The 17,294-nt window shown below is 42.1% G+C and overlaps 2 protein-coding genes across 15 annotated transcripts in view; one reads left to right on the top strand and one right to left on the bottom strand.

The window, feature by feature from the left end:
• The first annotated feature begins 24 nt into the window (after nucleotides 1–24).
• TMCC1 (transmembrane and coiled-coil domain family 1) overlaps nucleotides 25–17,294 on the top strand; it is a 108,438-nt gene continuing 91,168 nt past the window's right edge. For 5 of the 14 annotated variants that reach the window (XM_052678666.1, XM_052678656.1, XM_052678658.1 and 2 more), the window contains exon 1: nucleotides 1,035–3,278. The gene's annotated coding sequence lies outside the window, so the exon portion shown is untranslated. Of the gene's footprint in view, nucleotides 142–1,033; nucleotides 3,279–6,365; nucleotides 6,632–8,827; nucleotides 9,514–12,002; nucleotides 12,116–17,294 lie in introns of those variants that run through there. The other 9 variants (XM_052678662.1, XM_052678663.1, XM_052678661.1 and 6 more) reach the window with 7 other exon arrangements.
• TRH (thyrotropin releasing hormone) lies at nucleotides 9,984–13,323 on the bottom strand. The gene is given in 4 exon segments (XM_052678683.1): nucleotides 9,984–10,198; nucleotides 10,200–10,762; nucleotides 11,961–12,171; nucleotides 13,113–13,323. Coding segments are annotated over 3 exon segments (783 nt in total). The 5' UTR covers nucleotides 12,157–12,171; nucleotides 13,113–13,323; the 3' UTR covers nucleotides 9,984–10,174.

Raw genomic sequence — 17,294 nt, 5'->3', positions numbered from 1 at the left:
GCCCCACGCTCCCCGGCTTGTCCCCTCGCCTTGGCTCCAGGCAGGAGCTGCGCGGCCCCGTCTCCGCCGTTCGCACTCTCTCGGTGGATCCCGAGCGGCCCGGAGCAGCAGAGCCCGGCGGAGGGCGGAGCGAGCGCCCAGGTACGGATGGACGGGCGGGACTTGGGCTCGGCCTGCGGCGGGGGCGCTACCGACGCGCGAAACGGGTCCGGCGTCACGGCCGTGAGGCGCCCGTGCTCGGGGCGGGACTCCGGCTGGGCGGGCCGACGGACTGCGAAGGCGTTCCGAAGCGGCCGCGGGGAGGAGCAGAGGCGCGCGTCCTTACGGCCCGGCCACCGAACCGCAGCGCGGATTCCTGCGCGTCGGTCGCCGCGGTCCGGCCGTCACTTAGAACCGGAGAATCGGCCGGGTTGGAAAAGCTCCCTCAGATCACCGAGTCCGGCCCGGCCCGCCCGCAGACTGCGTCCCTCAGGGCCGCTGCTCCGCGCTCCTGGGGCGCCCGCAGGGCGGAGGCCCCGCCGCTCCCTGGGCAGCCGTGCCGGCGCCTGGCCGCTCCTTCACAGAGCGCCTCGCTCCTGGTAGCGGCCCGACCCTCCGCGGGCGCAGCTGCGGTAGCCTTCAGCGTCTTGTCGCGTCACCGGTGGATCTGACCTATTTTATATTTGTAATTCCACCATCCTGCAAAACCGTAATGGGAAATCAAACTCTTACAATGGAACTGATATATGATCAGGGGGCTGCAGCACCTCCCCTACAAAGACAGGCTGATGGAGCTGGGCTTCTTCAGCCTGGAGAAGAGAAGCTGAGGGGTGACCTCATTGCGGCCTTCAGTACCTAAAGGGAGCCTGCAGACAGGAGGGGAATCAACTCTTGGAAAGGGTTGATAACTGCAGGACAGGGGGAAATGGTTTGAAGTTGAGGGAGGGGAGATTTAGATTGGACAGATTTAGATTGGATGTCAGGGGGAAACTTTACAGAGAGAGCGGTGAGGTGCTGGAGCAGCTGCCCAGAGAGGCTGTGATGCCTCGTCATCCCTGGAGGTGTTCAAGGCCTTGATGGGGTTGGATGGGGCCCTTGACAGGTTGGATGGGGCACTGGTAGCCTGGTATAATATTAAATGTGGAGGTTGGTGGCCCTGCATGCAGCAGGGGGGTTGGAGATTCATGATCCTCGAGGTCCCTTCCAACCCTGGCTAGCTTTTCATGCTGCTGTTATGTAAAAAGTACACTTCTAGACTCTCCCTGATTTGTCTGGAAGGATTTGAAGCACAGGTTGAGCACATCCTGGCAGGTCTGTTCAATAGTCTAGATCTGGAAAAGCCTTTTTTCCATAAGCATCTCACAGAGCTCCTAGGTTTTCTCATTGCATTGCATAGGCGTGTGTGGAGTTAAGCTAGTATAATGCTTGAAGAGAATGAACCTCGTGCAACTCGGCACTGTTTTTCCTTCTTGTGTTCCTCTCCTTGGAGAAAGAGAGCAGGAACCAGCCTGAGGCTCTGTGTATTCCAGGGTTCACTTGCTGTGGCAGGATCTCCCTGGGTTTTATGCAGCTTCGTAGAGAAACGTTGTCCTAGAGAAGCTGGCAGCCTTTCACTTGCACTTGGTAAAGTGCTTGGTAAAGAACTGGCTGGAGGGCTGGGTCCAGAGAGTGGCAGTGAATGGAGTTAAATCCAGCTGGCAACCAGTCATGAGTGGTGTTCCCTGGGGATTGGTATTTGGGCCTGGCCTCTTTAATGTCTTCATTGATGACCTGGACAGTGGGATTGAGTGGACCCTTAGTAAGTTTGCAGATGACACCAAGTTGGGAGGAAGTGTCGATCTGCCTGGGGGTAGGAAGGCCCTTCAGAGGGATTGGGACAGGCTGGGCTGGGCTAAGGCCAATGGGATGAGGACCACCAACACCAACTGCTAGGTCCTGCACCTTGGCCACAACCCCCTGCAGTGCTATAGGCTTGGGGCAGAGTGGCTGGAGGACTGTGTGGAGGAAATGGACCTGAGGGTGTTGGTTGACACTCAGGTGAATGTGAGCCAGTAGTGTGCCCAGGTGGCTAAGAAAGCCAGTGACATCCCAGCTTGTATAAGAAATAGTGTTGTCAGCGGGAGCAGGGAGGTAATCATCCTGCTGTACGCAGCTCTGGTGAGGCCACCCCTCAGGTAATGTGTTCCATTTGTGCCCCTCACTGCAAGAAAGGCATGGAGGCCCTGGAGTGTATCCAGAGAAGGACAACAAAGTTGTGAGGTGTCAGGAACACCTCAACAGTTGAGTGAGCTGGGATTGTTCAGTATGGAGAGGAGGAGGCACAAGGGAGACCTTGCAGCTCTCTACAACTCCCTGAAAGGAGGTTGTGGCAAGGTGTTGGTTGGCCTCTTCTTCCATGTAAATAGGGATAGGACTAAGAGGAATAGGTTCAAGTTGTGCCAGGGGAGATTCAGGTTGGATATTAAGAAAAAGTTCCTTCTCCAAAAGAGTGGTCAGGCACTGGAACAGGCTGCCCAGAGAGGTGGTTGATACCCTGTCCCTGGGAGGTGTTCAAGGAAGGCAGAAATTTGGCAATGAGGGAGATGATCAGTGGGCATGGTTGCACTAGATGATCTTGGAGGTCTTTTCCGATCTTGATGATTCTATGATTCTTCGATTCTGGCACTGAGACAACTCGTGTCTGGTGCAAACTCAGGTCAAACCAACTACCTGTGTTGTTACCTGCCCCTTTTGTTTGGACCTCTGCTGGGGCCAGTGATCTGTAACACACTGAGCCTGTGAAGGAATCCTCCATATGTACAGGTGCCTCTGGGAAGTTGGCAAGAGCTGAAGAGATAGAAAAGGGCAGTGAGATCTGGGCTTGGATGGGAGGAAGTATGTAGAGAGAAGTGATAGTGGAAATGAGTTAAAAATACAAAATTAGGTGCAGGACCTGTGATGATGCGGCTGTAGGCATTTCAGTTTTCTTCTTCTTGTTGTGTGTGTGCGTTCTGTTGATTTAATCAGAAGTATGGCTTGCTAATATGAGAGTAAGGAGGGGGCAGGAAAAGAGATGTGCAGAATGGAAGAAGCGTTCGTCACTAGATGGCACCAGAAGTCTGTCTGAGAACGATCGAGGACTTGCTGGGGCTCTTTGCAGTGGATTTCACAGCGCACAGTGCTACTAAACCATCTGCTTTTTTTCTTTTTCTTTTGCAGCACTCAGGATAACACTGCCTGAAAGCTGCGAGGCCAGCGACCCAACGACTCTGCAAGCTCAGCCCTCTCCTGATCTGTCATTGAGAAGTAGTAAGAGTCAGGTAAAAAGAAGAGGGAGACTACCAAAGAGCACACTTTTTTTTTTTTTTAATATGCTTTTCTCTGTAGCTTCAGTAACTGCTTGTTTTCAGTAGGATAATTCTAAAAGCTCCTTAAAGTGGTAAATACAGCAATTAAAGTCCAGTAGCTTAATGTTGAATTCAAACAGCACAGCAACAAGGGCTGGCTGCAGTGAGTTGTGATGAGAAAGGTAATGTGCTGAGATGTTTATTACAAATCAAACCTTTCACTGAGTCTTTAGTTTGTTAATTGTGTTCTTTTGCATGTTATGCCTTTGAGATTAAATTTCACTAAACTAATTGTTTTGAATAACAACACCGTATTGCGTAGGTCATTCTTGAAAAGGGGAATTTCATTCAACACTTTGAAACATAAATGCTATTTGCATATTTATGCATATAAATTATTTTTAGCACTTTCTGAGGAACTCACTTCCCATCAAGTGACTGCATCTGTCTAACAGGATTTGGATCTTTGTGGAAGTATGAGACACTTTTAGAGAAATTCTCATAGGATGTCTCTTAGATTCATGGAAGCAATAGAGAAAGTTAGCACAGCAGCTGCAGAGATGTGTTGAGTGGTATCCATTCCCAAAGCAGAATTTGGGTTTGTATATCGTCGAGAGAGCGGTAGGGAATAACCTTGGTTTGTGTTGGCATAGATGAGCTGTTGTAATACCTACAGTGGTGAATGTTAGGACGTGGTCTGGTGCTGACTTGGCCATTGCTACTAATAGCCAAGAGGAGAGTGAAAAGATGGAAAGTGTCAGCCCTATAGCCGTGGAGCAGTCCTGTTAGAAATACATTTCAGTTGGGTTCTCTTATGTGCTTTGACTTCTTGTAATAACTTCAGTGGAACTGGAATGTAAAATAATGGAATCTGATCACAGCATAAGAGAGGAAAATGTAGACCCGGGATAATTCTTTATAATGCCTTTCTGCTTCTCAAGAAATGCAGTGAAGCATTTTTGCATAAATATGGTTTACTCACTGACACACAAAAAAAAGTTCACCCGATCTGAAATTTATGATGTTGAGTTCAATACAGCCTTTGAGGCAGAAGCAAAGAGTAGAAAAACAAAATCATCTTCCCAAGCATTCCCTGAACTAAACAACTACTCAATCTAAATGGAAGTTCGGTTTTGAAATTGGCCTAAATTCAATTTTGTAATTTAATGATAAATTGGAAAAAAAAGAAAAAGTAAACCTTCTAAAATTGAGATGGGTAGTGCAAAATATTTTCAGTAATGCAAAATGATTTAATTTTCATTTGTATGAGAAAACAATTTTTTTGGTTGGTTAGTTTTGATTAGATGGGTCTAAACTAACATTTTTGCTGTAGGTTTTTTTGTTGTTGGTTTTTTTTTTGAGAGAAATAAAAGGATTGCAAATCTCTGTTAATTTTAATGAACCTCATATATTCAGTGTACTCGATTTGTCTTACAGTAAACACTTTGATAGAAAGAGTACTTGTTTAATTAGTCTCCAAAGAGATTATAGGAGTTATGTTTCTATGCCAAAACTACGATTTTCCTATGTTTACAGACTCATCAATCAAAACTGACAGCGTGATGATTTGTGAGAGCTGCAGCTGACTTAACTGTTGAGCCCCATTTACCTGATGTGCCTTTTAACTGCTTCAGTACTGGCAGGCCTGCTGTCCATACCAATTTATCTCTTCCCTTGACACAGCAAAAGATTCTGGCCTACTGGTATTGAGTTTTGTGGAATAGCAGCATTTTAAACAGAGCAGCTACATTATAAAGAGAAGCAGAAACATCAGAATTCCCGTGTTTACATTTTATTTAATGTTGTAACTGTAGGATCTGCACACCACAACGTCTACATAATGTTTGAGATCCATTTCAGATTTCGAGGAGGCCCATATTGAGCAGCCTCTGTTCTGTTCTGCCTGTTGTTTAGGAGCCAATTCCCATTTGAGCAGCACATCTGAAGTCAGTAAGTGGGATACCTCCTCACTGCTACCTGCTTGCTTCACAAGAGGAGGAGGCTGCTTAACAATGAATGATTTGTGGTTCTTCAGCAGGGCTGCTGTTGATGTCCTCTTCAATACAACCTGCCAAAGAGCTTCTCCTGGTGGCGTGCTTGGTTTTTTTTTTCTTGGCTGCTTTGTCTCTGAGAATTTTTTGTACAGTCCGATTCTATTTTTTATTTGTCATCTTTTTTTCTTCTGCCTTCCTCCTTCTCCCCCTCTTTTTTTTTTTTTTTTTTTTTTTTTTTTTTTTTACAATAGTTCCTTCAGGCATCTTACACATCAGCAGTGGTTTCTGAGTCAAAAGGGAACTGATGGTGGAAGCATAAATTTCTCTGTGGAAATTTCTTTCAAACAATCATATTTCAGATATCCTATTCAAAGAAGGTCACTTTCCTTTGTTTTGCTTCTCATGATTTCACATTTTCCATAATATCTTTTATCTATTAAAATGTTTGTACTGAGTCATACTCATTTACATTCAGGTAGGATATCCATTAATGATGGCAATCAACTAAATTCCTCTGGTATGACAAATTGATACCTGGTTTACCTCCATCCCATTTTGCAGGAGTATTTGTGTGTTTTCCAGTTTTGTCCTTTTTCAGACCAGATTGCCATCTTTTCATGTGAACATGAGGAAGGCACAATGTTTTGTTACCTGTGAGTAGCAAAGGAAGGTGCTACTCATGTCACCAAGCACTTCTTGTGCCAGCTTTCTTGTCTGGCTCACTCGTGTCAGCTCAAATGAAAGTGGCTGCAGTGAACTCGAGAGCTGTCTTTACCTTCTGGCTAAGATCAGCACGTGAGATTAGTATCTGACATGCTTTGTCTCAGTGAGGGAGCTGTAGATAGCACAGTGTTCTCAAGGAACTTCTCCATCTATCTTTATCAGAGACCTCTGTGTTCAGCCTGAATCCTTCCTTGTAAGAATGAATCCTTCCTGTAAGTGTGGGGCCTTCACTCTCTTCTTGTTGAAAGTGGGGCTTTAGCACTTGAGTGAATACTGTCCATCTATTTCCAAAAAAACAAGTATGCTCCCCTCTATATCTTTTTTTGTCATATCTGTGTTCAGGCTGTACTTGCTGTGCTTCTCCACTTGACTGCTGTATGGGAACTGTTGACTCACAGCGTGAATCTTTGATTGAGCACCTGGGGAAAGGACTGAGTCAGCCCTGGGAGCACAGGTGAAAACAATTCAGCAGTGTGTCAGGAAGGGGTACAGCGTGGCTGCACTCCCCTCCGAGCTCATGTAAGGGCCGTCTTCCACGGGGGAAGGGTCTGCATGGAGATTCTTCGTTGGCGAAGCTTTCCACTTCGATCCTAGGATCCTTTGATGCGGGTGAGCAATCTAATTCCCTTCCTTTGTAGCACCTCTCCATTGTGCTAGTCCTTTCATCACCATGCCCTTGTTGTTAGTGCCTTTCCCATTGTATTGATCTGTTCAATTGCTACAACTGCTTTTTTTGTAGTTTTCATTCACAGCAGTGCCCTGACAGGTACCTGGAAATTTTAGTTGGCAGGTTAGCATTAGCTGAGTTACCATTCAAGTAGTGACTCTGCTTCAGCTATGATGTTAAGTTTGTTGTTGAACTTTCTCCAAGTAAAAGTCATTAAAAGTAGTAATAAAGGGTACGTTCCCTTGGAAACACTCAGCACGAGCTAATTGCAATAGTTTAGCAAAAGTGTGTGTGGGGGAATAGAACAGTAATGGTCAGAGCAGTTAAAAAAGAAGGAAATGTTAATTGCACAGTTTGTTTGCTCCAACTTTCCCCTCCTTTTGAAAACAAAGCTCATTCTGAAGACTCTTCTACTGTTCTTTTGTAATCAACTGCTCAGTGTCTCAATAGCTGGGATGGGGATTACTTACATATGCCCAGGAATCCCTGGGAGTGTTTCTGTCATTTTCCAAAGATCTTTTGTTAGAGTAGTGAAACTTCAGGAAAGTAGTTGAAATAGGTCAGAGCTCTCCTAGTGTCTGTCTGCTTACGTTATTCCAGCCAGACAAGCTCCAAATCAAGGGAGATCTTAAAAATTGTAGATGTAATGATAATTATGATTCTATGAAGTAATGATAAATCTGATTTACAGTAAATTGCTGTCAGCTTAGATTTTGCTTTTGGGGAGTTAAAAAAAAAAAAAGCTCTAAACCAATGCAATCAATTCCTTCAAAACTGTCATGGTGAGAGCTTTTGAACAGATGATGATCCTCTGGCCTAACCTGGCAGTTCTGTATGCACTGAAGCCTAAAGTACAGCTAATGGAAGAAATAGACTTGCATAAAATAATCTGTGCTAGCTTTCACTGACCACAGTGAGAGAACACACTTCTTAATAAATGATTGATTTATTGTAATAAATTTTGTATGTGATTTGCTCAGGATGGCAGGTTGTATGAGCAAAACCAAGCAGGACAAACCAGCTGTTTGCAGCTGCACTATAGCAACTTTGATCTGAGGCAGTTCCCCCCCTTCTCTCCCTTCCTCAACCCTGGCTTTTGTTTAGCCATTCCACAGCATCCTTGTCTAGCAAGCACAATCTTTATACTGGTATGCATTTTTGCTATTGCCCATTTACTCACTTGGTAATTATTTCTTTCCTGTTTTTTTCCCCTTTATTTTATATATATATATTTTAGCAAGTATTGGTGGTATTGTGTAGCACTACCAAGTTTTCTTGATATTTCAGAGGCATTCATTCCTTGCAGGAAATTTTATATGAAATGGTATTCTTTAGATGAATCTTTTCTTCCCTTTTGAAATGAAACCTGAACATTTTAAAAGGCACCTTACAGTGAAAATATGCTGAAGAAACTCAGGCAGTACAGTGTGCTCCCATCTCAGCCCTCTGAGGGTTTGTTTTGCATTCATTAATCAGAAAGTCCCTGTCAACGAAGAGGTTGCCAGCTGTCATATCCCAAACGATGTGTTATCTCTGGAGCTACAGATTGTTCGATAGACCATGCTGGGCATTGATCGGCCTGGGAGCATTTGACTTCAGTCAAGCTTGCTGATGTAGTTAATTATTTTTCTTCAAGGTAGCTAAGCCCACTGGCATCACTGATTTCTGTAGCTGAGGAAGTGCTCTGAGACAGAGTGAGGAAGCAGTCAGTTTTAGAAAGAACATTGGAGGTACTTCACATGCTTTGACGATATTGAGAGATCACTGTGAGTAGAGAACGTGCTCGTTCTTTAGAAAATAACATTCTACTGAAATACTGACATGGTGTAACCTATTCAAGTGTACAGGAAAGTAATGTGAATAACTCTCAATTCACAGTAAAAATGCATTAGTTGCAAAAATCAGTAGATCTTATGTTTAGGCTTGTGAACAGGAAATCAGAGTTGTAATTTTTGTTCTCTCTACTGCTAGCACAGTGCATGAGGTACGTACCTCACGTAATGACATCTTTATAAAACGGAGACCTTGAACAAAACACAGAAGACTGGTGTTTGCAGACCATGCAAATACATATAGAAGTATTTTAATTTCAAATAAATGATTGTTTGTACAATTCTAAGAGACGTGTATGTGTGCGCGTAGTAATCAATCACAATCAATCACACTGAATTCTCGGTTTCCTCTTCAGTGATTTACATGCTAGCATGACTTGCTGTATAGCTAAGTTGCAAAAGGTTATGGAACTCAGAAGGTTTGAGCAGCATAGATCAGTTGAGCTTTCTTCTTTTGTTCAAAACAAGTCTGCTTCTAACCAGTTTTGCCTGCCAAGACCAGACTCAAACAACTGAAGTTCCTTATGAACTGGATGACAAAATGTCTATGGGCTTAACCCTGCTGTCTGTTCCTGTGTGTCATACAGGTAGTGGATTTTAAAAGGGAATACATTTGTTTGCTAGCAAACCAGTCTTACAAATAAACAAGGGCTGACCAGCATGCAAGAAGCTTCTACCTAGAAAAGTATCTCCTAGTGTTCATTTATTTATTTTGACTTAGCTTGGATTGTTTTTTTCTCTCTGCTACAGTATGCTTGCACAACCAGTAAGGATGTGGAGTTTACTTTTTATGTTTATTGAATCATTTATATCAAATAAACACTTTTGTGAGTCTCATCACAGAAGGGAAAGCATTCCTTTGAGAGGGAAGAACTCAGAAATCCTGACTGAAGAAAGGATTTTCTTTTTGTTTCCATTTTACATATCTAAAGAGAAGACATATTTCAAGGAGAATGACTGAAATGTTAACGCATCAGGATGGAGGCTCTAAGGTGAGGTGTACACAGCCAACTTCACAACTGGGAGATTGAGTTATTCTGGGATGCAGTAACCCTTTGCACTCTGCAGCTTCCTTTATGAAATTTTTGTTTTTCAATTCCAAGTCAAAGTATGAAGCCAGTAATCTTACCTGTTGCAGTTGGAGCAGTCTCCTTATCTGTTCAGTTCTTATTGTTTGGATAGATTGTAATGCATGAGGTCTCATTAACGTATCGTTTAGAATTGAAAAGCCTTTCAGTTTCATTTTGAAATCATTTGCATGTGTTCCTTTTTTTTTCCCAATCATGTACTGATTTCACTGACACGAAAGGAAATGATGTAATTAGTATAGTAACATCAGAACGAATATTAAAGAGCTTGTTGTAGTTCACAGGTAACGTGAATATTCTAGGCTCTAGGCCCATAAAGGAACTGAGTATTCTTAATTTCACAGAGTGAGGGAGGTGAAAGCGCACTACTCACCTATTCTATTCAGCTGAGTGCTTCCCAGTTCCTTTACTTGAGGTGTGTGACAAAACCACTGGTTTAGATGAGGACACTCACTCACTGAAAGATAGGTTTGGAGGTCAGCAGCAGGAAGCCAGAAGGGAATAAACATTTTTTTTTGTTCTGTCATTTTACTTCACCATATTCAAATGATAAACAATTACTTTCTCATTCCTCTGTTTTGTTCTCCCTGTGCTGACCTCCTTCCTGGGTGCTGACGTTTTTCTTCTAACCTCTCTTTACTAGATTTTTCTGCTAAGTCAAGTAACAAGCTTCCTTTGTTACAAATGGCAGAATGCTGAAGATCACAGGGACCTGCATGATCTGGGCTGTCAGAATCCCTGTCCCTTTTTCCAAAGTGCTGGTTTTTCTCCCAGTTTTGATCATCTAGGTCTAGCTCATCATTCCAGCTTCTCTTGCTAGGATGCTGGTGCTTATACATCAGATATCTTCTGCCTGGATGCTGCCTCCTGGATAACTCATTTAAGTAAGTTAGCTGTGAACTAGAGATGTCAGTGGACTGGTCCCACAGTGACCTTCTGCCAGGATGCTGTCGCTTTTTCAGCTCCAGGTAGTTGGCAAGGTAGCTTTCTACTTCTGTTTTCCCTAAATTCTGTCTCTTCTGAATGTCTCCAAAAGATGCCTCTTCTTCAGCATTCCTTTTTCCAGGATGCTGTCTCTTCTCTAGGTCGCTTATGTATCTTTTTCCAGGATGTTGTCTTTTGGAAAGCCGTTGTGGTAGAGGCACATTTAGTTCTGTCCAAGGAGAAGAATAATGTTAATTAACCCCTATACATCCTCACTAAAGAACTTGAAGTGTGAGTCTGTGGAGTACTAAGGTCTGTGGAGTACAGATCATAGTCTGCTGTTTGTTATACGCATTTAATTACATTGTTAACAGTGGTCTTGAATTTGATCACTCTGCAGGGCCTCTGTCAAAACAATTCTGACACAGTTTTTACCAAGGATGGATTGATGTGTTAGGAACTAGCTGCAAAAAAGTGGGAATGCATGCAATAACAAAGTTTGGTGTGTTGATTTGAAACGAGGTGAGCTGAAGATACGGGGCAGCTGGCAGACATCAGCTGCAGTAGCTGGGTACACAGGAAAAGCTAGACATGGTCATGAGATGGAGAAAAGGTGGGGCTGAGGTAAGAGTAGAAGCAGGAGTGTGTACATTTGAATGCAAAGTCAGTATTTCCGACTATCCTAACTCTATTGGTATCTCTTTCTTATTCTTAAGCTCTGCTTAATATTTCAGATCTTAGTTTGATGTCACAAACTCTCAGCATTCATGTGAAGAGGCAGGAAGTCTCTTTCCAAGGCCACTTGAGGCCAGCTCCTCTTCCCCCTCTTCAAGGTCTCTGTGCTCCTCTTTGGTGGCAAGCCCCTGTGTGCTGCTGCTTGCCACTGAGCCTGATTTGCTTCCAGTGCTGTGACTGGTGAGAAAAGAGCATCTGCAAGCTATCAGGTGACACTAATGCTGCCTCTACATTCCCAGCCATAGTAAAGCCCATCTTTGTTGGAGTGTGGAAGCTTGAAGGTTGAGGCAATAGGTGAATGGGAGCACTCCTACCTCATTAGGTACAAGGTCAAAAAGTGGGAAATGTCTTCCATGAATGTCTTCCTTTTAGGATTTCCCTAGAAAAGTGCTTGCCAGGTTGGCAGATACCGTGGCTGGCTTCTACCTTTTTTTTTTTCTTTTTTTTTTTTTTCCATACAGCAGATTACTTAGTAATGCTGTGGTACTGCTTAAGCTGGGAGATCTTAGAGAAGAAAGCCTCTTTTGAGAACTGTGTCAGTGTATTACAACAGACTGTGTGCCCGTTTCCTTCTCTTTGTTAGAGTAATGAATATCCGCAATTAGAGTCTGTGAAATAAATACACTGACTAATAATCTCAGCCAAGGAGTGCACCAATATTTCTATAGGGATGTCCCCAGTGTTATATATACCTTTATTCATCTCTTCTTTCTTCTCAACTTTCTTGACAACAGATGGAAGCATGTGGCTCCTAGATCTCTGCAGGATGTCATCCAGGGAACTTCTTCCCGTTTTTTCACTTACTTCTGGAGGGGACTGCTTGCCGTTGAGGCAAACACCAGACAAGGTCAGGCAAAGGAGTAGCACTGGCAGCTGGATAGATGGCATTCTGATTTCCTGCAACTTCCATGGGAGAGAGAACAGTGGGAGAGGAGGTTGGAGTTAAATCTAGAAATAATGGCCATGATTCCAGACACTGAAAAAGAAATTTGTCACTGATACGTAGACTGAAGTGTCTTATGAAGATCCCTCCTGTTTTCTGTTATATTCTTCCAAGAATATGTAAATTCCTCATAATTGGAACCAGGCACTTGTTCATTTTTTTCTTATATGTATAAATTAACACTTCAAACATCTAACTTCGTGTTGTACAGATGATTTGAAAGCCAGAAATTTTGTTTTTCCTTTTGTAAAGAGGCAAAAATAATTTCCCTCTTAAACACTGTATTAACTGTTGCCATGCATGAGGTGCACAGATGTATCACTAGCAATGCCCACCAGGCAATTCCTTTGCGATGGGTTCTTTTTAAAATGATGTTGTGATTTACAGCACTTCCATTCTGCCTTCAGATAAAGCCTGTTCTCACTAGCCTGTTAGTTTTTAAATATCTCTTTCTGTGCATTTGAAGCAGCTGCTTGTAGATATATATATCTTCTTCTGCTTAAGAAGATAGCTGTTCTGTGTAGCTACAGAGATTTATTTCATTGGGAAACCATCACACATTTTTCAGACACATAATAATCATCATATTCTTTATTACTGTTTGCCTAGATAACAAGTGTTTGTCTATTTCTTCTAGCTAAACGCTGGAATTTCTAAGGCACTTACCACTGATTTATTTCCCAGTAAGTGGGTTCCTTCAACAGAATGGAATGTATCTTTAATATTACCATACAAATCATTTAGCTTAACATAAAGCATAAAGAACTTAAATGCACAGTGTTGTGAAGTTCTGTGCATTTTTTAAACAGGCGATTACAGCCCTGAGATTATTGCATAGGCTGTTTGTCTCAGAGCAATCTTTAGAAGGAAAGTTAGAATCAGCTAAAAAGGAAATGATTACCTGGTTTGTAGTTTTAGACTTCTGCTGGATGCGTCTGCCTTTAAAGCTGTTTGCACATCTGAGCTTCAAAGTTGCTCCTCTTCTGCTACAGAAGCAGGCAGTATCCAATAGAACCGTTGCTAAGTTCTCTTTGGATAGCTTGTGTCTCTGTACTTATACTGTACTGCCTCTGGACCCTTATGCAAATAGCTGTGAGGTAATGTGGTTGATGTGTTTGATGTAGTTGATGTGTGTTGCTGGTTTTTTTTCTTTCTTTTCTTGTGTTTTCTTTTTTCATTGATATCAGGGATCTGCGTTTTCCATGTGCTTTAACACTGATTATTTGCTGATCTTCTTATATCCGTAGTGGACTCACAGAACTTACTGCTTTTCCATTCTCTAAGGAGGTTGTGTTGGGTTTTATGTAAACTAGCATAGAAAAAGGGAAGCTTTTTTTTTTTTTTCTTTATGGGAAGAAGCTCAGGTATCTTCTGTAACATGAGCACTAGAGAGTAAATGCAAAGAGATGGTTTATCAAGCTAAAGAATAAAATGAAAAATATAATGGATTATCTTTAAATAAGTTTATACTATGGATTCTTATTCTGAAAGGAACTGAACAGTTTCTATCTTACAATTACTTTTTTCTTGGCGTAGATTTCTGTAAGCAGCCTGCTAGAATATGGAATATGTAGCAGTGGATACTAAAGCATAGCTATGTTGCTGCTGTGTTTCAAAAAGTATTATGCTGTAATGGGAAATCAGACTCCTTCTCTAACCTGTCTTTTTAGGATATTCTTCTACACAATACTACTAAAAACATGCTGCAGATGCAGGTACAGGGCTAGTGGTTCCTTGGGAACATCACATCCTTGCTGATGACAATACTTGGGAACAAAACTTAGGAAATAAAGATTGCTCGTACACGGAAGTAATGCAGGATTCATCTCACTTGTGGGCTCTTGCTGGCTTGCAGAGCAAACTTGTTCGTGGCATCTTCTGTAATGCATAAAAGAAGGAGTGAAAATCTCCATAGTGATATCTTTCTTTGGCTGCAGGTTTGTAGCAATTTCACTATTCCAGCTATGGTTTGGTAACAAATGCTGAGCATAGGCGAAGAAAGGCACCACTTTGCATCTGTACAGACAATGGCAAGACCCCATAATAAGATTAAAAAGGAATGAAGTCAGTTGTTGTTTGCAAAGTAACTCATTACTATCATGAATTTAACAGAAAGTGATCATCTTGCAGAACTTTTTCCCCTTACCCCATTCAACTTAAAGTGATGGAACAGGAGATACGCAATAAGAGCCTTGTTTTCAGTTCTTTGGGTTTCTTTGGGGTGGCTTCAGGGGAAGCTGTTACTTCAGCCTTCTTCCATGAGAATGCCTTCTCTTGAATTTTGTCTTAATATCTTAGAGAAAAAGTGTCAGAAATTGTATATAAATGAATTTTTTCTAATATCAATTAAACTGTTGTATTTTGAGGATAGTCATGGCTGTCAGTGTACTTGTTCCAGATTTGCACTGAGGCTGGAGATTTGCACTGTATTTTTAACAGTTATACTCAAAATGGAATATATTTTCCTTCTTGTTTGGATTTCTGTGGGAACTTGAGGCATCCCACGCCTCATGTGCAGAGCATGTGAGCTGATCAGTAGGCAATGACTGGGCAACTGATAGTCCTTAATTCAAAGCAAAGATTCCTACGAGGACAATTCCTGTGTTGTTTTTTTAATTTTAGGCAGTGAGTTCAGACTTTCCAGGAATCTAAAGAATACTGGAAAGTACTTTAAATATTTTAATTAATACCAGATTTGCACATTTAACCAGCCAATAGCTGTCTTAGCCCCTGATTTGTCCTAACCGAATGCCCAGTGGAGTCCACTGAAAGCAGCTGTGCTTTTCCTTTACTTTGATTAGGATTAGAATTTTTTTCCCTGAGTTTAAAGGATCTGTATGCTGAGTTCAGTTTAAAAAAATCCTCTTGACCTTTGAAGCGTGGCTCTTAAAAAAGATAGATGGGAAAAAGAGAAGTTTACACAGCTGACACACTTTCATATATACAAAGTCATATAAGCAAATTAACTCAAGGAAAGCTAAGAATCTGATATTTAAAAATATCTCCTATATGAATGTGTTTCATCTTCACACTGAATGAATGAGTCAGATTCTACTTGTGATACATCAGTTGATTTATTGAATTTCTTGGCCACTAAGAAATGGTAGGATAGCTAAGGTTTATGCTTGGAAACTTTGAGTACGAATTAGTAAGTCTTGATCTGACACAATTTGAAAATCCTCACAATCTCTAAATATGATTTGGAAATAATTCTTATGCTGTTCTCCAGTCTGAAAGCAATCTAGACAGTATATAGGTTTGCATATGTAGCTCCAGGTTGGATATAGCAGGAGCTGCTTGTTGCAAAAACCTCTTACTGAGTCTTTTAATGCACGTGCAGCGGATGCTCTGATGCATGAGACTGTGTAGTCGTTGTCCAGTCTGCCACCTGACCCTTGTTTGCTTTCTCTCTATCCATCAAAAAAACCTAACTGACTCCTGAATTTCTCTGGGCCAGCTGTCAGGACTTGTTCTCCATTACAGTATCCTACAATATAGTCAAATGCTAATGCCGTAGATTTCAGAACTGCTGTTGTATCACAGTGAACCTCCTGAAGTGAGTGCAATAAAGAATTGCATTCACTTCACCCTAGATGCTTTGCATTTCTGGATGTAATAACTCCCTAAGAATTCTTATGGAATCACACCTGGGCTTAAAAAATGAATGTACTGAGCTATAAATTAATGTGGATATTGTTTGAAGGCTTCACTAATTCTGAAATTCTGAGTAGTACCTTAATCTCACTTTGTTACAGTTTTTTATTCATTTAATCACATTTTCTCAATTCTTTTTAGCGTGAAAGATTTGAACAAATTTAAACACTGTGGCTAGCATCTGTCATGTAGAGTTTATTCTCTGTTGCTTCCCCAAGGCAAGAAGTGAGTGAAGGAGGAACAACTCCATAGTTGGAGTTGTTCATAGTCCATACTGTGCTGTTAAACCTCTTCTTATTAATGAGAAAATGAGAGTTATTTGATTGCTAACAGAAATCAGAAGCAAATCAGCTCTTTTGTTTTCTCAGGGAATGTAGATGTGCAGCTTCTTTAGATCACTCCTCCCAGTTTGTTCCCTGAATTGAACCAATCAGGGAGAACATTTGAGAGGGTGGGTATTGTGAACAGGTGAACATCTCTCTTCCTGCGTGATCCTTCTAAAATGCATTGAGTATGTGAGTAGTCTGCTTGGCAGGTGGATGACATACTGTATTTTTGTGACAGTCACGAGATCACTTCATCTTGGTTTGTATAACATCAGAATGCTGAAGTGGTTTTTTCCATAGAGGTGTAGCTACATACTCTTCTAAATGTGTTTACTAAGTTAATGGGCCTAGGTAGATTTTTCAGTGGATTTAATGATGTGGGAACTACATAGGAGGTACTACTTTTGGAGCAACCTATTTATTCAAGGAAGGTTTGGATGTTGTGTTGAGGGATATGGTTTAGAGAGGACTGTTGATGATGGGTGGATGGTTGGACTGGATGATCTTGTAGGTCTTTTCCAACCTTGGTGTTTCTGTGATTGTGTGATTATTTCTGTGGGAAGTACAACAGCTACAAAGAGCACAAAAGCACCATTGGATGGAGCGCATTGCTGGCTACAACACACTATTTTCCAACATAATCACCACCATTAGCTGTGCGTTTTCACCTACTATGAACCAGAGCCTGCACACCACGCTTGTAAAAATCTGCACCAGTAGAGGTGACCCACTGTTGCCAGTACTGAAATGAAGCTCCCACCCCTCACTGTGCTCACATCCACTGCTTGGTCTCCATACGTGTTCAGTGTCAATGAATAGCAGTGGGTGTTGTCTTTTCCACATGCAGGAGTTCAATTCCACACCTTTGCTTTGAATGCACTTCCATGTCAGGCTCTGCTCTGTCAGACTGACCCTCTGCTGCCCAAATTCTGCTGCACCACCACCTTCTGCCTCTGATGACATGGGCCAACGTAATAAAACAGGAGGCATTATTTTCAGAGCAGCCCTCATAAATTTCAGAAATGCAGCCCAGTCTTGTCAGAGCCAGCACTGGTGTAAATGTGCTCCTTTGTATACAACTAGATGAGCTTTGTGATAGTCGA

The sequence above is a fragment of the Tympanuchus pallidicinctus genome, unplaced genomic scaffold (genome assembly GCF_026119805.1).
Source record: "Tympanuchus pallidicinctus isolate F22 unplaced genomic scaffold, pur_lepc_1.0 scaffold17, whole genome shotgun sequence".
NCBI lineage: Eukaryota > Metazoa > Chordata > Aves > Galliformes > Phasianidae > Tympanuchus > Tympanuchus pallidicinctus.
Note: the sequence above shows the minus strand (reverse complement) of the source record. Positions and strands in the feature narration are given on the sequence as shown.